This window comes from Arvicola amphibius, chromosome 9 (assembly GCF_903992535.2).
Source record: "Arvicola amphibius chromosome 9, mArvAmp1.2, whole genome shotgun sequence".
NCBI classification, from domain to species: Eukaryota; Metazoa; Chordata; class Mammalia; order Rodentia; family Cricetidae; genus Arvicola; species Arvicola amphibius.
In genome coordinates this window covers 60,077,501-60,096,629 of record NC_052055.2, presented here as the reverse complement: position 1 = coordinate 60,096,629, position 19,129 = coordinate 60,077,501, and the positions used below count along the sequence as shown (strand labels likewise).

Here is a 19,129-nt window from a genome sequence, read left to right as displayed (position 1 = left end):
GCGCTTACCAGAAAGTACCTGGCTGAGGACAGAAGACAGCGATGAACTAGTCACTGTCCTCACTGTCCTATATACCAGGTGCTACATGTGACAAAGAAAAGCAAAACAGGGTTAGCGGAATCCACTGCTTTAGACAGGGCAGTCAAGCGACGGTCTCTACAGACACTGAAAAATACATGGGATAGTAGTTCTTAGTGTGCCCATCAGTTTCTAGACTAGAGAAACCAAAGGCCCTGCATGGGTAAGTGACATGCCTAAGATGGCCTGGAATTAGGTGGGGACAGGGTCAGAAACAAGACTCCTGCCCTCACTGCCTCACAAACACTGTCCCCGCCCTCACAAGCACTGTCCCTGCCCTTACTGCCTCACAAGCACTGTCCCCACCCTCACAAGCACTGTCCCCACCCTCACAAGCACTGTCCCCGCCCTCACAAGCACTGTCCCCACCCTCACAAGCACTGTCCCCGCCCTCACAAGCACTGTCCCCACCCTCACAAGCACTGTCCCCGCCCTCACAAGCACTGTCCCCGCCCTCACAAGCACTGTCCCCGCCCTCACTGACTCACAAGCACTGTTCTAGGCTAATCTGGTGAATAAAAACTGAAATATCACTTGACTTCCCTATACCATTGGGTGAAAAAAAAACCTTTTACTAACAAAATAATCTAAAGTTTTAAAATATACAGCTTTAGTTTTAAGTGTCTATGCGGGCTGTGCAATGGAAGAGCTTATCAATCACACCTGACGGACACACATATTCCCTTAACAGCATGGCACTGCACACCTGCCAACATATTCAACAGATTTGGAAATGAGTGTCTGCCAGCAACAGTGAAATATGTGTGCATGCATGGGGCGGGAGAAGGGGATGAGATTTCAGGACTGCTGGCTCTATCGTTAGGTAAGCAGAAAACTGTAAAGACTGGGCACAAAGGTACCTTCCCCACCTACACCAAAAGACACCATGGTGGGCTGAAGACAAGCTGTATTACAGGAATCCGGAAGGGAGAGGTTTCGGTTTTGGTGTTATGGCTGGGCTTGGCTGAGCAGGGAGAACTCCCAGAGCTGAAGTTAAAGAAGAATACATTCCAAGAGGAGGAGACACGGAGCAGAGTAGGGGCCCTGCGTGAGCAGACAGCACTTTCCACACTGAGAGCACAGGCTACAAGCAGCCATGGTGACACACAGTACAAAGATGCAGATGTACGCTTGCTCTTCTGCACCATGTGCAGATGAAGAAACCATGGCATTTTATTTGGTCAAGGGCAAATCAAAGACAAAACTGGAATGAAACCTAGGTTTTCCTTCCCAGTTAGGCGCTCTTTCCACTAAGCCAACCTGGCAGGCAGGGGAGGGTTGACATTCTTCCTTCAAAAGATGACAGAGGGTGGAGAGGCCAACTAAATACCTCCAGAGCTCATGTCAGGGGAGCAGTTCTGGGGGTGCTGACAACGAGCTCAGGCTCACAGCACTGCATCTCACTCACCCTAAGGGGGTGAACATGCCACAGAGAAACATCTACATATTTGTGTGTGTGCACGTGTGCGTGCCTCACACGTGGAAATCAGAGACTAACCCATGAGAGGCAGTTCTTTGCTAAGTGCCCTAACCCACTGAGTCATCTTGCAAGCCTGGTTCTAGCTTTTGACAAAGTATCAATAACTTAAAATCAATAATGTAAGGAAGCTGAATTAAATGATGCCAAAGGCCCCCACATTTTAATTTCCTGTGACTCTAAGTGTACTCACTTTGTAGAAAATCAGATAGTGAAGTGAGATGAACTTTGAGAAAAGTGACCTTTCAGTTCAACAGGAATGCACCACAGTACTTAAAAACACATCGATCCTGCAAGGTGAACTTCTGTTTCTAGGGTTTCCTTATAACAGGTCAGTCTATTAGACACAGAGGCCATGTCAATCATCAGGCCTAAGAAATGAGAAGGGGTGGGACTCAGGTAGAAGGGCCTTCAACTCAACCCATGGTCACTTAAAACTCAACAAATTACTGTTAAGCAGCAGACAGTATTTTCTGTAGTGAAGATAGACACTGTAAGCAGTGAAGGAAAAGCCATTGAGCTGATTCTCTAAAAGAAAAAAAAATTGGAGGGAGAGAAGCAAAGTGGGAATTGGCACCAAGAAAACTCAAGACCCCACAGCATAACACAGGGTAGTACACGGCTGTAGTGCTAGCCTGAGCCCTGCCTCAGAAAAACTAAACATCAACCACAATAACAAGAAACAAAAAGAGAAGAGAGGTGACAGAGGCCAGGACAAATATCTGAGGTCAGGTTCTTCACACGCACCTGCTGTGGCTCGCACAGGTATAGAGGAACCACAGAAGAGCCCAGCAACCATTAACACTGCAGGGGGCCAAGTAGTGCAAGAGAAGGATGGGCATAAGGCAGACATTTTACCAAATACCACTCAACCTTCGGTCAGTAAATAAATATACGACCTAGTTTTAAAATGAGATTAGTCAAGATATGTATTTGCTCCTTAAATGTACTTATTCATATCAAATAGCTGAAAAACGAGGTCAGAGAGCGAGGGCAGGAGGCACCCTGCAGAACGGTGCCTGGACAGTGTGGTGCACAGCTTCCAGGTTCCTGAGTTTCCTGGAGCACGAGCTATATACAATGGATGAAACCACAAGTTTTAAAAAGGAAACCTGTTTTCTGTGACCCACGAAAGAAAGAGGAAAGGAAATGAGAAACAAGGTCCCTGTGGTCCCTTCAATGACGGGACAACTAGAAACTGAGGCTTGAGGAGAAAACACTCCTTTACCAGAGGAAGGAGAACTGAGCTTCCAGGAATGATTTACCACAGTTCCTGAAAAACAAACAGAAAGGAACTCTTGCATCACTTCCTCCCCTATGAGTTTTTGATTTGTGGGTTAATTCCCAGAGTGCTGCCTGTAGGAGAAGCTGACTTAACCCATACAAGGCCTTGGTTAGGAAGCAGGACCAGAAACAGTAACGTAACAAGAACTCGCACGTAAGCCGAGAGAATATGTTATTTTTAATCAAATGGAAAACTCCTCATTTAGAAGGGCAATGGCTATGGATACAGCCAAGTTAGAGGGTATGTGCCCATGCTCAGAGCCCTGGGTTCAGGCATCAACACCTCATAACATACGTGTGCTGGTGTAGCCTATAAACCCAGAACTCAGGAGGCGGAAGCAGGAGGATTAGGAATTCATATGGTTACACGGTGAGTTCAAGGCCAGACTGGGCTACAAAAGACCCTGTCTGAAGTAGGTAGGTAGATAGGTGATAGATAGATAGATAATAGGTAGATAGGTAATAAAGATTAATGTACAACAAACGTCTGAACTGCTAGCAATGCTTTCTTGACATAATTCGTTTGCTTTATAGTAGCCATTAGCCAATGGCTACAATGGCTATATATATATGTTTTATAGACTTTTTTAATGGTAACATTTAAAAAACTTTAAAGACCACCAAAAATATAACTAAAGTTATTCTTCTCAGGAAATATTTGCTAAACTTTCCTCTATTTTGTGTGCAGTGTGTGTGTGTAGACTTGTCTCATCTATGCTGGTTGCATGTATGTAGGCCATTGGTGGCCAGAGGTCGAGGGCAATGTCTTCTTTAATTGCCCTCCACCTTATTTTTGAGACAAAAATCTCTTACTGAACCTGGGGCTCATCAGCTTGGCTAGGCAGCCTGCCTAGTGAGCTTCAGGTCTACATGCCTCTACATCTCCAGGGACATGCTTCACTGCCAGGCTTCAGGCTGTGTGGGGGTGTGAGGGATCTGAACTCAGGGTCTCACATGTGTGTGACAAGCCATAACCCCAGCCCCTGAAGTCACACTTTCTGTCCTATGGAGCTCCACTGGCAACAACGGATTTACTCTCTATAGAGTCCCAGCTGTGACCCAGGCACTGGACACAGAAGAGAATGACAGAAGGGCAGGGCCCAGGGAAAAGGTATACAACGGAAAATGAAATCACAGGTAAGAAAATAAAATTGATTTTGCATATAAGATGGAAAAATAAATAATTTAGGCCCTGAGAAATAAAGGGACTTGCTAAGAATCACAAATTATTTTGTAAAGTTTGTTTTTCTTTATTTTTTCCCTCTGATTGTTTGTAGTAGCTTGGACAATATTTACACTAGCAAAGAAGACCATAAAGAATGAATGCCGTGACACGTGGTGGAGTCAGGTCTCTCCAGTCTGCTGTGCTCTGTGTCACCTCAGGCTTTATTCTTCAGACCTGGAAGACCTGGGACCACTGGTCCCACCCCTCCCCCCTGCAGCTGCTGTGAGCTGCAGCAGACGTGCCTGGGTAAAGGGCTGCTTTCCAGAGGGCATCTTGACTGCTTTTGCCATCCATCCTGAGTTAAAACTCATTTATATAGTTAAGCAGTGTGTGTGCGTGTGTGTGTGGGTTCACTGTTGAGAGGGTATGCACACCAGGGCATTCAGATGACCAGAGGATAACTCACAGGAATCTATTCTCTCCTCCCACCATGTGAAATCCCCACCCCCCACAGGTGTTGAGCCCTCTCAGTGATCCTAGTAAGGACAGATCTCTTAACTGTGTCCCATTAACAAGACAAGGAAGTTAACATTTCTTTTAAAACATACTAACAACAGTTAATTAGTTAGCAGTTTAAAAGGGCAGTTGTGTTAACAAAAATAGTGTACCTGATTTTTTTATTCACATCTACACAACTCCACAAAGCCATCACCCTACCCATTATCTGGAAAACCCATTGACACCTATTTAAATGACACCTGTTGCATTAGGTGGGTCTCCTATGATGCGAGGTCAGGCCTCAGAATCTAGCAGTTAATTACCTGGCCAGTGAATCAAACCAGGAGGCCTGATTCTCCTCTTGTCTTTTTTTCATACAATAATCATAACAAATCTAAGATTTGGTCAAACATTATTCAGGATGTTTGAACCCTTGACCTTTTGCCTGTGTTCTCTGTCGACTGGGGAATGAAGATTCACCCTGACAACAGTATGACAAGACCAAAGTGTGCTTCACTGTTTGTCCCATAATGGCCATGCTCCAGTGTCACAAAGGAGGACTGCACAGAGAGCACAGCCATGATTCCCACTACAGCGACAGCCTGCTACCGCTCTATGAGAAATACCTACTATTCTCAGACAGACTCTCAAATGTGTGGGTCAGGGAGATTCCATGTTCACACTTCCTCCCTCTCTCCTTTCTTCTTCCCTTCCAGGGAAGTACCAGGGGCTCCACACATCTAAAAAGCGCTCTGCCAGGGCGCTTTTTTCCTAGTCTGGCCTAGAAGCAAAACTAGAAGTCTTATTAACAGAGCTGGCCTGTTGGGAAGACCCAAAAGTGGCCCTCAGCAACAACAAAATGGGAAAACCGATCCCAGGCAGAAGCAAAGGCTAGCCATGTCTCCCAACTCTGGCAAAGACGGGGTTTCTTTTCCCCTCTCCCACGCCTGCAGGGAAGGGGCCTCTGCAGCTGGGCCTCCTCCAACTCACTTTCTGCGTCAAATAGTATGGGTCAAAGTCCTCCAGGGGGACGGCAACCAGGCCTTGGGGGATGTCCCCGTAGATGAAAGGCAAGCTCTTCCCTGCTTCCAAGTCGCTGTTTGGCTTGGGCTTGCTGTCTTCATCATCTTCCCGATGACTGCCATCCGCCTTTGGGGGCTTCTTGAGCTTGCTTTCAGCAATGCGCCTCTCGATGTTTGCCAGCGACTCAGGGGTGAAAGGCTTGAAACTGTCAGGGCCTGGTGGTGCGAGCAGCCGCGCTGCCATCTTCTCATCCTGCAGCAGCTTCGTTAGTTATGCTGAGTCCAGGACAGGCCAGCTCTGGAAGAACAGCAACACAGGCAGCATGAGTCAATTCCTGCTCTGAGAGGAGGCCAGACCAAAGCAGCTCACTCTCACCTCCACGTCAAACCTTTGCAACATGGCTCTTTTTTATCTAAAAAAAATCTATGGTGAGAATGACTTGGGTGACCATTGTAATGGCCCTTAGAGGAGCGATCAATTAGGGACTTGAAAGACTGGGGTCTTTCGAACTGCTGACATTTATTATATTTACCGAAATCCAACTCACTGTTCAGAACCACACACGAAAAAGAGAGATGCGTTTCACAGCCCCCAGGCACTCTGCTCTGGCTAACGAGGAACAGATGATGTTCCGAGGGCCCGCGTCTGCACGCTCAAGTCACCTTCCTCCCTCTGGATCTAGGCTCCAAAAGAGACCATTTTCCTTTAAGGGCAAGAAAAGGATAAACTGTCCCTCTTTTCAAAAACTATACTTTCTGGGATGTGAGGGCGATCTGATCGTGACATCTGTTACCCCATTGATCTCCAGGGTTGATTGGGCTGATCTGACTGGCTAGGCGGGTGTCCCCTTCCTCCCTCACCACTCCATGTGTGTCCCTCCCAGAGGACAACCTTTCCCGAATAGAGGAGGACTGGTCTTTGGTCAAGGGTAGCTGTGCTCCCTGCTAGAACCTTGAAACAAGCTCCCAAAAGCTACACTTTCTGAAAACAAAACTCTTTCAAACTTCTGTGAACACAAAATACTGATAAAAGCTCTCATTTGCATCCATCCTTCCATTTCAAGGCATTCAATGTACTGAGTTGTCAAAAAAGGCCAGTAGTATCTTTTGTAGGATCAAGCACCTGCCAGGGACAAACAGAGATGTTTTTCAGTGGAAGAGGCTGCCATCACCCCGAAAGCCCCCTACTTAGCAATGAGAAAGGCTGAGGGAATGAACCCAGGTTCCCCATGTGCCAGCCATGAAGTACTGCAGGCCCGGGAGGATGGAACCTTGAAAGACTCAGAAGGCAAGGACGAAGCAGAGAATATTCCATTTAGAAAGAGCAACCGCAGCAAGGTCACACAGGCATCAGGGACTTCTCAGCCGGTACGTGAAAAGCCATTTCACTCCTGTATGCAGAACCCTAGTTACTTCTAAGCCAAGCCTGGAAAGAGGAATCAGGAAGCTGGGAGCAATGGCTCAGCTCTTGGCAGGACTGGACAGAGACCACTGGCAGTTCACCTGAGTGCAAAGTGCACTTCCTTCTTTCTGTCTTGGTAGCACAGGGCGGCCCAGGAAATACACTTCTTAAGGCTCTGTCTCTCACACTCCATGCACCTTTTAAGATTATTTATTTAGTGTCACCCAAGTACTCAGGAAATAGTTTTGAAAGACGAAACACTGCTGCTTCTGCTCCTACTTAGTCCTCAGGGTCCACTTCATGACTATATGTAAGCTGGGCCTGCTCAAGGCAATGGGTGTAAAGACTCACTGATGTGGAGCATGGTCCCCGAGGGCTCCTTTTACAAATCCACCTGCACAGGCTGTTTTCCTGGTGACCGCTGTGCCACAGCATGGAGCTAAGTGTCTGCAACCAGAACCCATACAGTGGCCCCACACAGACCAGGTAGCTTCCCACACTGCACCAAATCTCACAGGTCCAGGCAAGGGGAGGGGCCAGAGGAATCAGTCTGGTAAATATAGGACTTTAGAGACACAAGACATGGCAGGACTCCTCCATCTAGTGTGCAGATGATTCCAGAAATGTAGAGTCCTAAGAGACTGGACAACTTGCCCAGGTCACAGGCTCAGCAGGTAAGGGTACTTGCTGCCAAGTCTCAAGACTGGAGTTCTATCCCTGGGATCGACATGACAGAAGGAGAAAACCAACTCCCACAAGTTGTCTTCTACACACATCATGTAAGCTTCTCTAAATATATAAATGCAAAAAAATGAAGACCTCAACCAGATGCTGATATCCCAACTCTTATTTCTTTACTACAAAACAAATAAGTAAATCTTTTTTTTTTTAAGTTAGCCATCCCATTCTATCCTCCCCACCACTAGTCCCAGCAGGAACAGCCTGGCTCATTAAGCAAATCACACAAAGATAATATGATTTTATGATCTGAGACTTCAATTACAGTTTCCCCCTCAGCCTACATCTTTTTCCCTAATTCCTTCTATACCCTGAACAAGTCCAGTAAATCCCCTTCCTCCTGCCCCAACCTCAAGACTCTAGCCTCTGTACACACACCTTCAGCCTCCACAGCACCTCCTTTGGGAGCTTTGCTCACCTCTCAGCTATCTTTCCAGTACCAGTGTCACCCCCCAGAATACAAGGTGAGTTCTACTGACATCGTCATCATTTGATGACAAGGAAACAGAGGTTTAGAGAACTGACATGGCCTCCCAAAGCCTCGCTGCTAGAGAGCAAGTCAGGACTCTAAACATCTATGGCCACTCACAAACTACACAGGTCATGCCTGGAACCTGCAATAAGACTGGGTGTCTGGAACTGCAGGCTCCACCTTTCACACTCGCCCACAATCAGGTCGGACAGAGCACAGGAGAGTTTGTGCTCTGACTGCAGACAGCTCAGCTCATCACCCAGCCCAGGCTAGGATGCTGCCTTGCTGTCTTCCGCCCACTATCTCCAGGGTCATGGCCTGCCCCCAGTTAGCCCTGCTCCCCAGCACATTTCCAGCCTTCCCCTTTCCTTCCTAGCTCTTCTCTGTGTTTCTGAATCCTCTGCTTGTTTTACCTACCTCTGCCTTGGTGACACTCACTATGCCACGGCAATGGTCTCTCTCCTTTGCACATACTTTCCTCTCTATGGCTGTCTTCAGAAATCTGTTACCCTCTTTCCCTCAACCCCTTCGCACTCAAGTGACTCCAACTTCTGCACCTTGTCCTCACTATGCCCAGAACAGTCCCACACTTTAGCCACGGGCTCCTCCTCTAGCACTGGAACTGCCCTTTTCCGGTCATCCAGCACGGGACCACACTTGCCATGGCCAGCCTCCGTGTGCATGACCAGGACAAAGCCTGACCGTTCCTTCCTGAACAGCTTCCACTGGCAAGTATCACCCACTTGGGCCCCACAGAGGTAGTCTTCTCACATGTCACCACTCCAGGCCTCTGACAACTTCCTGTTTCTCAGACAGCCCCTTCTCCTGCCTTCCAGACATCAGCTCTGGTAACTACTGCTTGTTTTCTACTTTGGTGATGTTTCTTTGTAAAAGTAAATGTAACAGAGTAAGGTGCATGACTCCACAGTGCCCAGTTCAATCTGTACATATGTTGTTCCACCTGTGACACCAGTCTGCTCTGTGTTCCTTCATCAGTAATCACCTCCATGGATCAGTTCTGCTGCTTCTCAGACTTCATACAAGTACACTTTCATCCTATGAGGTTTGGCTTCATCCCAACCCAGTTCTGTAAAATTGACCTTACTGTGGTATTCATTTTATTGCTGTGTAGTATTCCATCTGTGACTACGCCACAATTTATTCACCCTGCGCTGACAGCTTTGGGTTGTGTGAAGCTGCTGTGGAAAGAAGCTACCCCCTTTACACTTTACCCTTCAGTAGTCAAATACAATGTGATTCTTTGCAGCATTAGCTACGGAACAGTGCTGAGCTGGAGACTGTGTATAAAGTGTCACAGGGCGAAGGTTCTAGCAGCTCCACATCTTTGCCAACACTCAGAACAACAGTCTTCTCCATCAGTGGCACCTCAGTTTTAAGATTTATTCACTGAAGTAAAATTTAGGTAACTTGAAATAGACCATTTTAAAGCAAACAACTCCCCTGCAAGCAACATATTTGCAGCCTCTGCTACTGCACACTAAGTCTTTCCATCGTGGCAAAATCAGCGCTGCCCCATCCCTCACCCACCTTAGCTTCTCTCCAACCCCACCCCAGTCCCCCGATACCTAAAGTGCATTCCGTCCCTATCAATGTATCTTTTCTGGCATTTCCTATAAGATGGAAGCACACAGTGTGCAGCCATTTGGGTTTGACCTCCCTCTTTCACTTAGTATAAAAGTTTCAAGGTAAAGTCACACAGTAGTATGTATCAGCACTTCATTGGGTGTGTGTATCTGTGTGTGTGTGTGCATGCACGTGAGCATGTGCGAGTGTGTATATGCATGTGATTTCGCTATAAATCTACATAGCAAGCTGCATGCTTACTAACCCACTGATGAGCCCTTGAGCTCATGCTACTTCATGGCTGCTGTGAGTAGAAAGTGTTTTCCATCCACCCATAGTCACACAGGTATTCTCCTATGTTTCCCATCCACCCATGGTCATACAGGTGTTCTCCTATGTTTCCCATCCACCCATGGTCATACAGGTGCTCTCCTATGGTCATACAGGTGTTCTCCTATGTTTCCCATCCACCCATAGTCACACAGGTATTCTCCTATGTTTCCCATCCACCCATGGTCATACAGGTGTTCTCCTATGTTTCCCATCCACCCATGGTCATACAGGTGTTCTCCTATGTTTCCCATCCACCCATGGTCATACAGGTGTTCTCCTATGTTTCCCATCCACCCATGGTCATACAGGTGTTCTCCTATGTTTCCCATCCACCCATGGTCATACAGGTGCTCTCCTATGGTCATACAGGTGTTCTCCTATGTTTCCCATCCACCCATAGTCATACAGGTGTTCTCCTATGGTCATACAGGTGTTCTCCTATGTTTCCCATCCACCCATGGTCATACAGGTGTTCTCCTATGTTTCCCATCCACCCATGGTCATACAGGTGCTCTCCTATGGTCATACAGGTGTTCTCCTATGTTTCCCATCCACCCATGGTCATACAGGTGTTCTCCTATGGTCATACAGGTGTTCTCCTATGTTTCCCATCCACCCATGGTCATACAGGTGTTCTCCTATGGTCATACAGGTGTTCTCCTATGTTTCCCATCCACCCATGGTCATACAGGTGTTCTCCTAGGTTTCCCATCCACCCATGGTCATATAGGTGCTCTCCTATGGTCATACAGGTGTTCTCCTATGTTTCCCATCCACCCATAGTCACACAGGTATTCTCCTATGTTTCCCATCCACCCATGGTCATACAGGTGTTCTCCTATGTTTCCCATCCACCTATGGTCATACAGGTGTTCTCCTATGTTTCCCATCCACCCATGGTCATACAGGTGCTCTCCTATGGTCATACAGGTGTTCTCCTATGTTTCCCATCCACCCATAGTCATACAGGTGTTCTCCTATGGTCATACAGGTGTTCTCCTATGTTTCCCACCCACCCATGGTCATACAGGTGTTCTCCTATGTTTCCCATCCACCCATGGTCATACAGGTGCTCTCCTATGGTCATACAGGTGTTCTATGTTTCCCATCCACCCACAGTCATACAGGTGTTCTCCTATGGTCATACAGGTGTTCTCCTATGTTTCCCATCCACCCATGGTCATACAGGTGTTCTCCTATGTTTCCCATCCACCCATGGTCATACAGGTGTTCTCCTAGGTTTTCTTCTAGGAGTTTTATTGTTCTACCCTTCTCATCCAAACCTGCAAATCACTGGGAACTGGATGTTGCATACAGTGTGGAGAAAAGATTCTTTTTTTTCTCCCAGTGTCAATAATCAGCTGACCCAGCATCACTAAATCAATGTCTGGTTACTGTCACTTTTATTGACTCCTATATCATGTATTATTGACTGCTATACACACTATATCGTGACTCCTACATATACATATTACTGACTATATACACCATATTGTGACTCCTATAGACACATATTATTCACTATATAGTAAATCCTACACACACATATTATTGACTATATACACTATATTGTGACTCCTACATACACATATTATTGACTACACACTATATTGAGACTCCTACATACACATATTATTGACTATATACACTATATTGTGACTCCAATATGCACATATTACTGACTATATACTATATTGTGACTCCAAAATGCACATATTACTGACTATATACACTATATTGTGACTCCAAAATGCACATATTACTGACTATATACACTATATTGTGACTCCTATATACACATATTACTGACTATATATACTATATTGTGACTCCTATATACACATATTACTGACTATATACACTATATTGTGACTCCTATATACACATATTATTGACTATATACACTATATTGTGACTCCAATATGCACATATTATTGACTACTATATGCACTTTCTAAATCTAACCTTAAAGTCTGTTTTTCTTCTTGGACCTAAGTTCTAGTCATCAAATAAACCCCTCCTTCTTCAGAGCAAAAAGTAAACAGATTTCTGGGGTTTGGAGTGAACTCAGAGGTCATGCAATGCAACATTCCTGATCTGAAAATCAAATGAGAGGCTGGACTGTCTAACCGCCAGTTAGCACACTGGAGAGCAAGCAGCCTATAAAATAAGTTGACCCTTAAACAATGGGAGTTTGAACTGTACAAACCCACTTACTTGCAGCTTTAAAAAAAACTCTTTTGACAACTTGAAAAAAGTTACAGATAAACCCAGTAGGCAGAATTTTTTATATCAAAGAAAAGTTAGGCAAGTTGTGAATGCATTGAAAATCATGTGTATAAAGGATCTGTTTGATCATTTGCTACCATGAAATATATTCACTTCTATATCAAAACTTTACATTTACCAAAACCCATAAAGACAGAACATACACGGCTGTTCCTTGCAGCCTCACAACTCTTGCTAAACGCACAGACCCAGTACTGAATCACAAGCGCACAACTGTCTGTACAACTGCTGTCACTCCCCAGTCATTCTTGTTGCCATGGCAGTTAAGTCCTGGGGTACCACTAACTGCCTTTGGGAAAGGAAAGTGCTTTTCCCGCTTTACAATAAACCGCGTACCTAGCAGACAGTGGTCTCTCCATCCGTGTGCACTATCACCACACATATCACATGTAACAGTAAATGCTGACCAACTGCTACCATCAGGTCAGCAGCAGGAGCTGCCTAGCATGCTGAGGCTCAGGTGTTGATCCTGTTTGGGGAGGGTCAAAGCCATCTTCAGACTTCACTGTGTCTGAGCATGCTGCTCCAAGATCAGCTGGACTGCTGCGTCCATAAAACCACTTCTCTCTGTCAATGCCCTGCTCCTCCTGCTCAGCCGTCTTCCTGCCGTGCCCCCACCTGCCCAGATAATGAAGGAACAATGGCAGTGGCTCTCAGTTCTGAGAATTTCAAAAGACTGAACTAGACTCAGTAACTTGGGGGCCATGGATGGTTAGCTCATTCAAGAGAACTAAGGTCTTAAAATGCTCTCTGAAATCTGACAAATCCGTGGAGGTGGGGGTGGTGCCAAGGGTAAAAGACAAAGAAAATGGCTGAAGAGAGGTTAGAGCAGGGTGAACTGGAAGGAAGCTGGCTAGGGAGCAGCCGCTGCAGGGGCTCTGAGCAGAGACTTGTAAGAAAGAAGCTGGAGCAGCACCAAGCTTACCAGGGAGCCAGATGCAGTCTGGCACACCCTCACATCAACACTCAGAGGCTGAGGCAGGAGGATGGAGATCAAGACCAGCCTGAACACAAAGTTGGAAGGGTTAGGAGGTTGGGAGAAATGTGGGAGGAGTTAGGGAAGAAAGGGAAGAATAGGATCAAAATACATTGTATACATGCATGAAATTCTCAAAGAATTAATAAAAATATTTTTTAAAATAAGACTAGCCTAAGCTACACAGTGAGTTCAAGGTTAATCTAGGTTGCATAGCAAGATCTTGTTTCAAAAATAAAAAACAAACAGCAACAGAGGTTGCATGTAGTACAGGAACACACAATACATGTGACCTGTGTGTGGCTCTGCAGCAGAACATAACCCTACACATGTGAAAACAGTGGTTAAGTCCCTGACATTGAAAAACAGAAATAAAACCAAACTTGTCTCAGACCAGAGCGGGAACATAGTTTGATGACTCACATTCCTGGTATTTAAATTAATTAATTAGAAATGTGGAATTAGCAAAAGTTTGGTATTGACCTAAGAGCAACCATATAGCTCAATGGGTAGAATCTAGAAGGGAAGGCTCATATATGCAGTAAAAGATGCCAAGACATTCAATGGAACAAGAACAGCTTTATCAGTACAAGGTAGAAAACACACACGAATGCATACCACACAGAGACAAATACAAAAGATGAAGTAAGGCTTTACTTTCTAACACATGCAATATTAACTCAAAATTGAATTAACGCCTAAATAAACAAAATAAAACTATGAAACAGTAGAAAACATGGCCAGGGTGTTATTTGTGAGACGTGAGGTCCAGAGGACCAGAGGATCAGAGTTCAGATTTCCAACACTCACACAAATGCCAGGCGGGCATGGTAGTCTGCCTTTTAAGTCCAGTGTTAGGAAAGCCGAGATAAAGGCTCCCTGGAGCAAGCCAAGTGGGTAGACTAGCCAAAAGGAACTCTGGGTCAGCAAGAGATCCCATCTCCATGAGTAAGGTGAGGAGTAATAGAGAGACTTTGCCATCAGCCTCAGGCCTTCACACCCACATATTACATGTGTACCTGCACACACATATGTCCATACACATGTGAACAGGCATTCACACACAAATGTATGCCACATGGAGATGCATGCAAAAATATAACTAATTAGATTAAAAATTCTTGTGCTTTACATTAAAGTATCAAAAGAATGCAAAGAGGGCAAGTCGCAGAGAAGGACCTGTGTACAAACCACACACCTGAAAGAGATGATTGGCAGGATGGCTAACACAGCAATACAGCAAGCAACGGGGAGCCAGAGAGCTATGGGTTCGTGGGGGTATCAAGAAACTAAAAAAGACTACTGAGACAGTATACACAGGCTTCACTGTGGAATATTGCTTTACACTATGTGAATAAATGTCACTGTGTAATTGGTTTAATAAAGACGCTGACTGGCCAATAGCTGGAGAGGTAGAGTTAGGCAGGACTTGCAGACAAAAGAGCTTGAAGAAGAAGAGGGGGAAGAAAAAGAAAAGGAGGAGGAAGAGGAGGAGCAGGAGAAGCAGGAGGAGGAGAAAGAGCAGGAGGAGGAGGAGGAGGAGGAGGAGGAGGAGGAAGAGGAGGAGGAGGAGGAGGAGGAGCAGGAGCAGGAGAAGCAGGAGGAGGAGAAAGAGCAGGAGGAGGAGGAAGAGGAGGAGGAGGAGGAGGAGGAGGAAGAGGAGGAGGAGGAGCAGGAGCAGGAGAAGCAGGAGGAGGAGAAAGAGCAGGAGGAGGAGGAGGAGAAGGAGGAGGAGGAGGAGGAGGAGGAGGAGGAGGAGGAGGAGGAGGAGGAGGAGAAGAAGAAGAAGAAGAAGAAGAAGAAGAAGAAGAAGAAGAAGAAGAAGAAGAAGAAGAAGAAGAAGAAGAAGAAGAAGAAGAAGAAGAAGAAGAAGAAGAAGAAGAAGAAGAAGTGGTGTCTCAGGAGTCACAAGGAGATGCAGAGGAAGCAGGTGATGAACCTGCTGTGCTGAGAAAAGGTACTGAGCCATGTGACAAGAGTGCAGATAAGAAATACTGGTTAAGCCGGGCGGTGGTGGCGCACGCCTTTAATCCCAGCACTCTGGAGGCAGAGGCAGGCGGATCTCTGAGTTCGAGGCCAGCCTGGTCTACAAGAGCTAGTTCCAGGACAGGCTCTAGAAACTACAGGGAAACCCTGTCTCGAAAAACCAAAAAAAAAAAAAAAAAAAAAAGAAAGAAATACTGGTTAATTTAAAATGCAAGAGTTAGCTAGTAATACGCCTGAGCTATTGGCCGAGCATTTATAATTAATAACGAGTCTCTGTGTGGTTATTTGGGAACTGGCTGACAGGACATAAAAGTCCATCTACATCTCACCACCTGACTCTGATCCACAAACCCCATAAGCTAGCAGAAAAGAGCTGACTCCCCAAAGCGGCCACCTGACACCCACACCCATGCCGTGGCACACCTATGCTTGCTCAATACATACATACATACGTACATACACACACACACACACACACACACACACATCATCATCATCATCATCATCCATCAAACATTTGTTCTCTCCCTCCCACAAACGCAGAAGAAATAAACTTAAAATCTGGCACAACCACGACTGTAGCATAAAGTTGGACTGCTGTTACACTAGAGCATGGCAGGTTCCCCCAAATTAAGACCAGAATTCCTATGTTACCTTATATTGTTATAGACTACCAATTCCACTATTTAGCATATGCCCCAAAGAACTGAGAATAGTAACTTGAAAAGATATTCCCAGCAGTATTCATTACTCACAATTGCCAAGTAGCCCAAATGACCATGAATTAGATAGATAAAAATGTGGTGTACATATAATGAAATACTATGCAACCTTAAAAATAGAAATTCTAACATGTGCTTCACCACAAGTGAGCCTGAAAACATGCTAAGTGAGATAAACCAGAAACAAAGAGTAAATACTATAAAAGTCTAAGATCCTAGAGCTACACTCTGATGAACAAGATTGTTCACTACTGCCCCAAGTGACCTGATAATCTGTGATAAAAGATGGATAAATAGCAAACCACAGTATACTAAACCCTGAAATGAGTAAAACAGGCTTACTGACACACAGAAGCAGAACACCCAGGGAGGGATCGGGGAAGCTTCCTGGAAAAGGCAGCATCTGCTGAAGTTGAAGGACAGGCTGCTGAAATGGGACACAGCAAGAGGATAGGCAGAGCTCTGCAGAGCGCAGAGCAGGGAGGTCAAGCCACAGGGGTACTGCAACACTGCAGTGTAGAATCAGAGTCCCAGTTAGTGAAGCCCCTGACACTCCAGGAGGGCAGAGTCCTTCAAGCAAAAGAAGCCAATCCTATTTTATCCTGAAAGCAAGCAGGTACTGAAGGCTTTAAGAAAGGAATGATGACTTTAAAAATTTTGAGAAAGTTTTTAAACTTTTTCTACTCATGAGTATTTTCTTTTCGTAAGAAATTTTTATGGGACCCCAGGTATAGGTAGATAAAATAGGCATATCAATCAATTAAACTTTCATTATTAAATCGTAAAGAAATGATACAGTGGTGTGCATATATGTATTGTTTATTGATGAGCCAGTTTATATATTACCAAGAAAGAGGTGCTTGCCTAACACAATACAATCTAACGGGACACTGTCTTGCTACGGCTGAAGAATGCCAACAGAGGAAACTATTAGAACTATTTTCTGTGAAAATAGAGAGCCGCACACACAGAAAGCCCTGCAGCTTCTAACAACACGGTCTTGAATCTGAGTGTAGGTATTTCAGGTGCCCTCCATTGGTGCTGCATAGCATAACAGCGCAATGCAGTGAAGTGTCACGTTCAGAACTAAGGCTGCAGTGACATCATGCCATGCAACACAGGTGAGTGCTGCCAGAAACACTTTGGACTCATTAGATTTTGTTTTAAACTAAATTTTGATTGCTGTGAGTTCAGAAACCTTTCACTGTTGCCAATTTAAAAAAAAATGATACTGTAATAGAATTACATCATTTTCCCCTTCCCTCCAAACACTCCCATTTACCCCTCCTTGCTCATTCAAATTCAAGGCCTCTTTTTTATTAGCTGCTGTTAAATGCACACACACACACACACGACGCACGCACGCACATATAGATATATATCTCCCCAACTCTAACCTGCTCAGTCTGTATAGTGTTACTTGCACGTATGTTTTCAGGGCTGAGCATTGGATACTGGATGGCCAACTGGAGTGCCCTGCCCTGGGGAAGACTATTTCTCAATGCTCCTGTACTTCCTTGTGTAAGGTTGAGGACTCATGAGCTCTCCCCATTCACTTCATCAGTCCATAGCTGTCCTTGTTCAACTCATGGTTTAGGTAGCCATGCTCGTGAGACCGATGGGTGCAGCTCCTGACATTCCAGGAGACAGAATTGCACAGCAAACTGCACGATCCTCTGGCTCCCACTTACATGTCTTACACGTTTAAGAGGCTTTGGTCATACGGTGTCTTAGTTTCCAATAATAATACATGAGAGGAGGAGGAACAAGGTCGGAGGTAAGCCAGGCAGAAGCTTGTGGATGGTGAGAGCCTGGACCAGGCAGCAGGCAGATGACATGTTGAAGAGGACAGCTGACTGAAGGTACAGAGGCAGGAAAATCAGGAACAAAGCCCCATTTTCAGTCACGGGAAAATGGGCAGAGGTAGTGAAACTTGGTGACACAGTGAGTATGATGTGATACATAGTTCTGGAATGAAGATGACTTCACTTTGAACAGACCTAGTCTAAGGCACTTTGGTGCATCCAAATGGGGATACCAGATAGACAGCAGACTATGTGGTTCTGAAGCTCAAGAGAGGTGTAATAGGAACCAAAGAAGGTAAGTGGCTGCCGCAGACCTAAAGCCAGAGTTGGACCTGTGGGCCAGCCCTGGGCATCTGCTGTAAGCTCTCAGGATCAGCCGGAGGAGCAGCACTGTGCGGGGAGGAAGGTGGGTGGCTCCTAGCACAGGAGACAGAAATCCCGCTCCCCAGGCTCCTCCTCCTTCCAGTGAGAGTGAGATGTGCACGTGCCAATTTCCTCTGTCCTACAGATTCCATTTTAGGAGCCCTTTAACAATTCTAGAATTGAAGTGAAACAGTTTTGTCAGAACTTAATTTTAATCATTCTAAACATTAAGAAATTATAATCTTAACCCTCTGTTAATAACGGCAAGGTGAGGCTCCTCTTCCCAGGCTTGAGGCCCATCTTCACCAGAAGCACTGTGTGCACTGGCTTCCCACCTGCAAGACCACTACCAGAGTCAGTGCTCCCTCGGCCTCACACCTACCATGTTTCCCAGAGCTCATCAAGTTGCCCCTGATTCCCGACAGCTGGTCTGTTCGAGCCTTAAAAGGATAGCTACTCTGGGGTAGCTTAAAATACACAGCTTCCGAGAAGCCTAGGAGTTTCCGTTCACGGAGTTCTTGGAAAGAATCCTAATACAGATACGAATGCACACCCATGACCTGTAACTTCAGGAGACACTTGGAAAGCACTTACACATCCAACATAAGTACCTTTAGTACTTAGACGCTGTGAACTAAAAATGTCAAGATTCTTGGTAGGATTCATTATCCTACTCATAGCGCTAGGAAAACACCTGCTACTCAAGGACCTCAGTCTGGTCCCCAGCACCCTCATAAAAGCTGAGCACAGCAGCCATGACTAAGGTCCCAGGGCTGGGAAGTCACCTGGCAACCAGTCTAACCAGTGAGTGAGCTCCAGGTTCAGTGAGAGAACCTGTCTCAGGAATTAAGGCGGGGCCAGAGACATAGCTCGGTGAGCAAGTGCACCTGCCACCAAGTCTAACGACCTGAGTTCAATTAACAGGGACTCACCCA

General features: G+C 45.7%; 1 protein-coding gene across 1 annotated transcript in view; it reads right to left on the bottom strand.

Annotated features, from left to right (window-relative positions):
• Positions 1-19,129, bottom strand: part of Scn8a (sodium voltage-gated channel alpha subunit 8) — a 171,050-nt gene that overhangs the window by 100,258 nt on the left and 51,663 nt on the right. The window contains exon 2 of the mRNA XM_038342097.2: positions 5,493-5,822. Coding sequence (XP_038198025.1) covers positions 5,493-5,768 — 276 coding nt within the window. The 5' untranslated portion in view covers positions 5,769-5,822. The remainder of the gene's footprint in view (positions 1-5,492; positions 5,823-19,129) is intronic.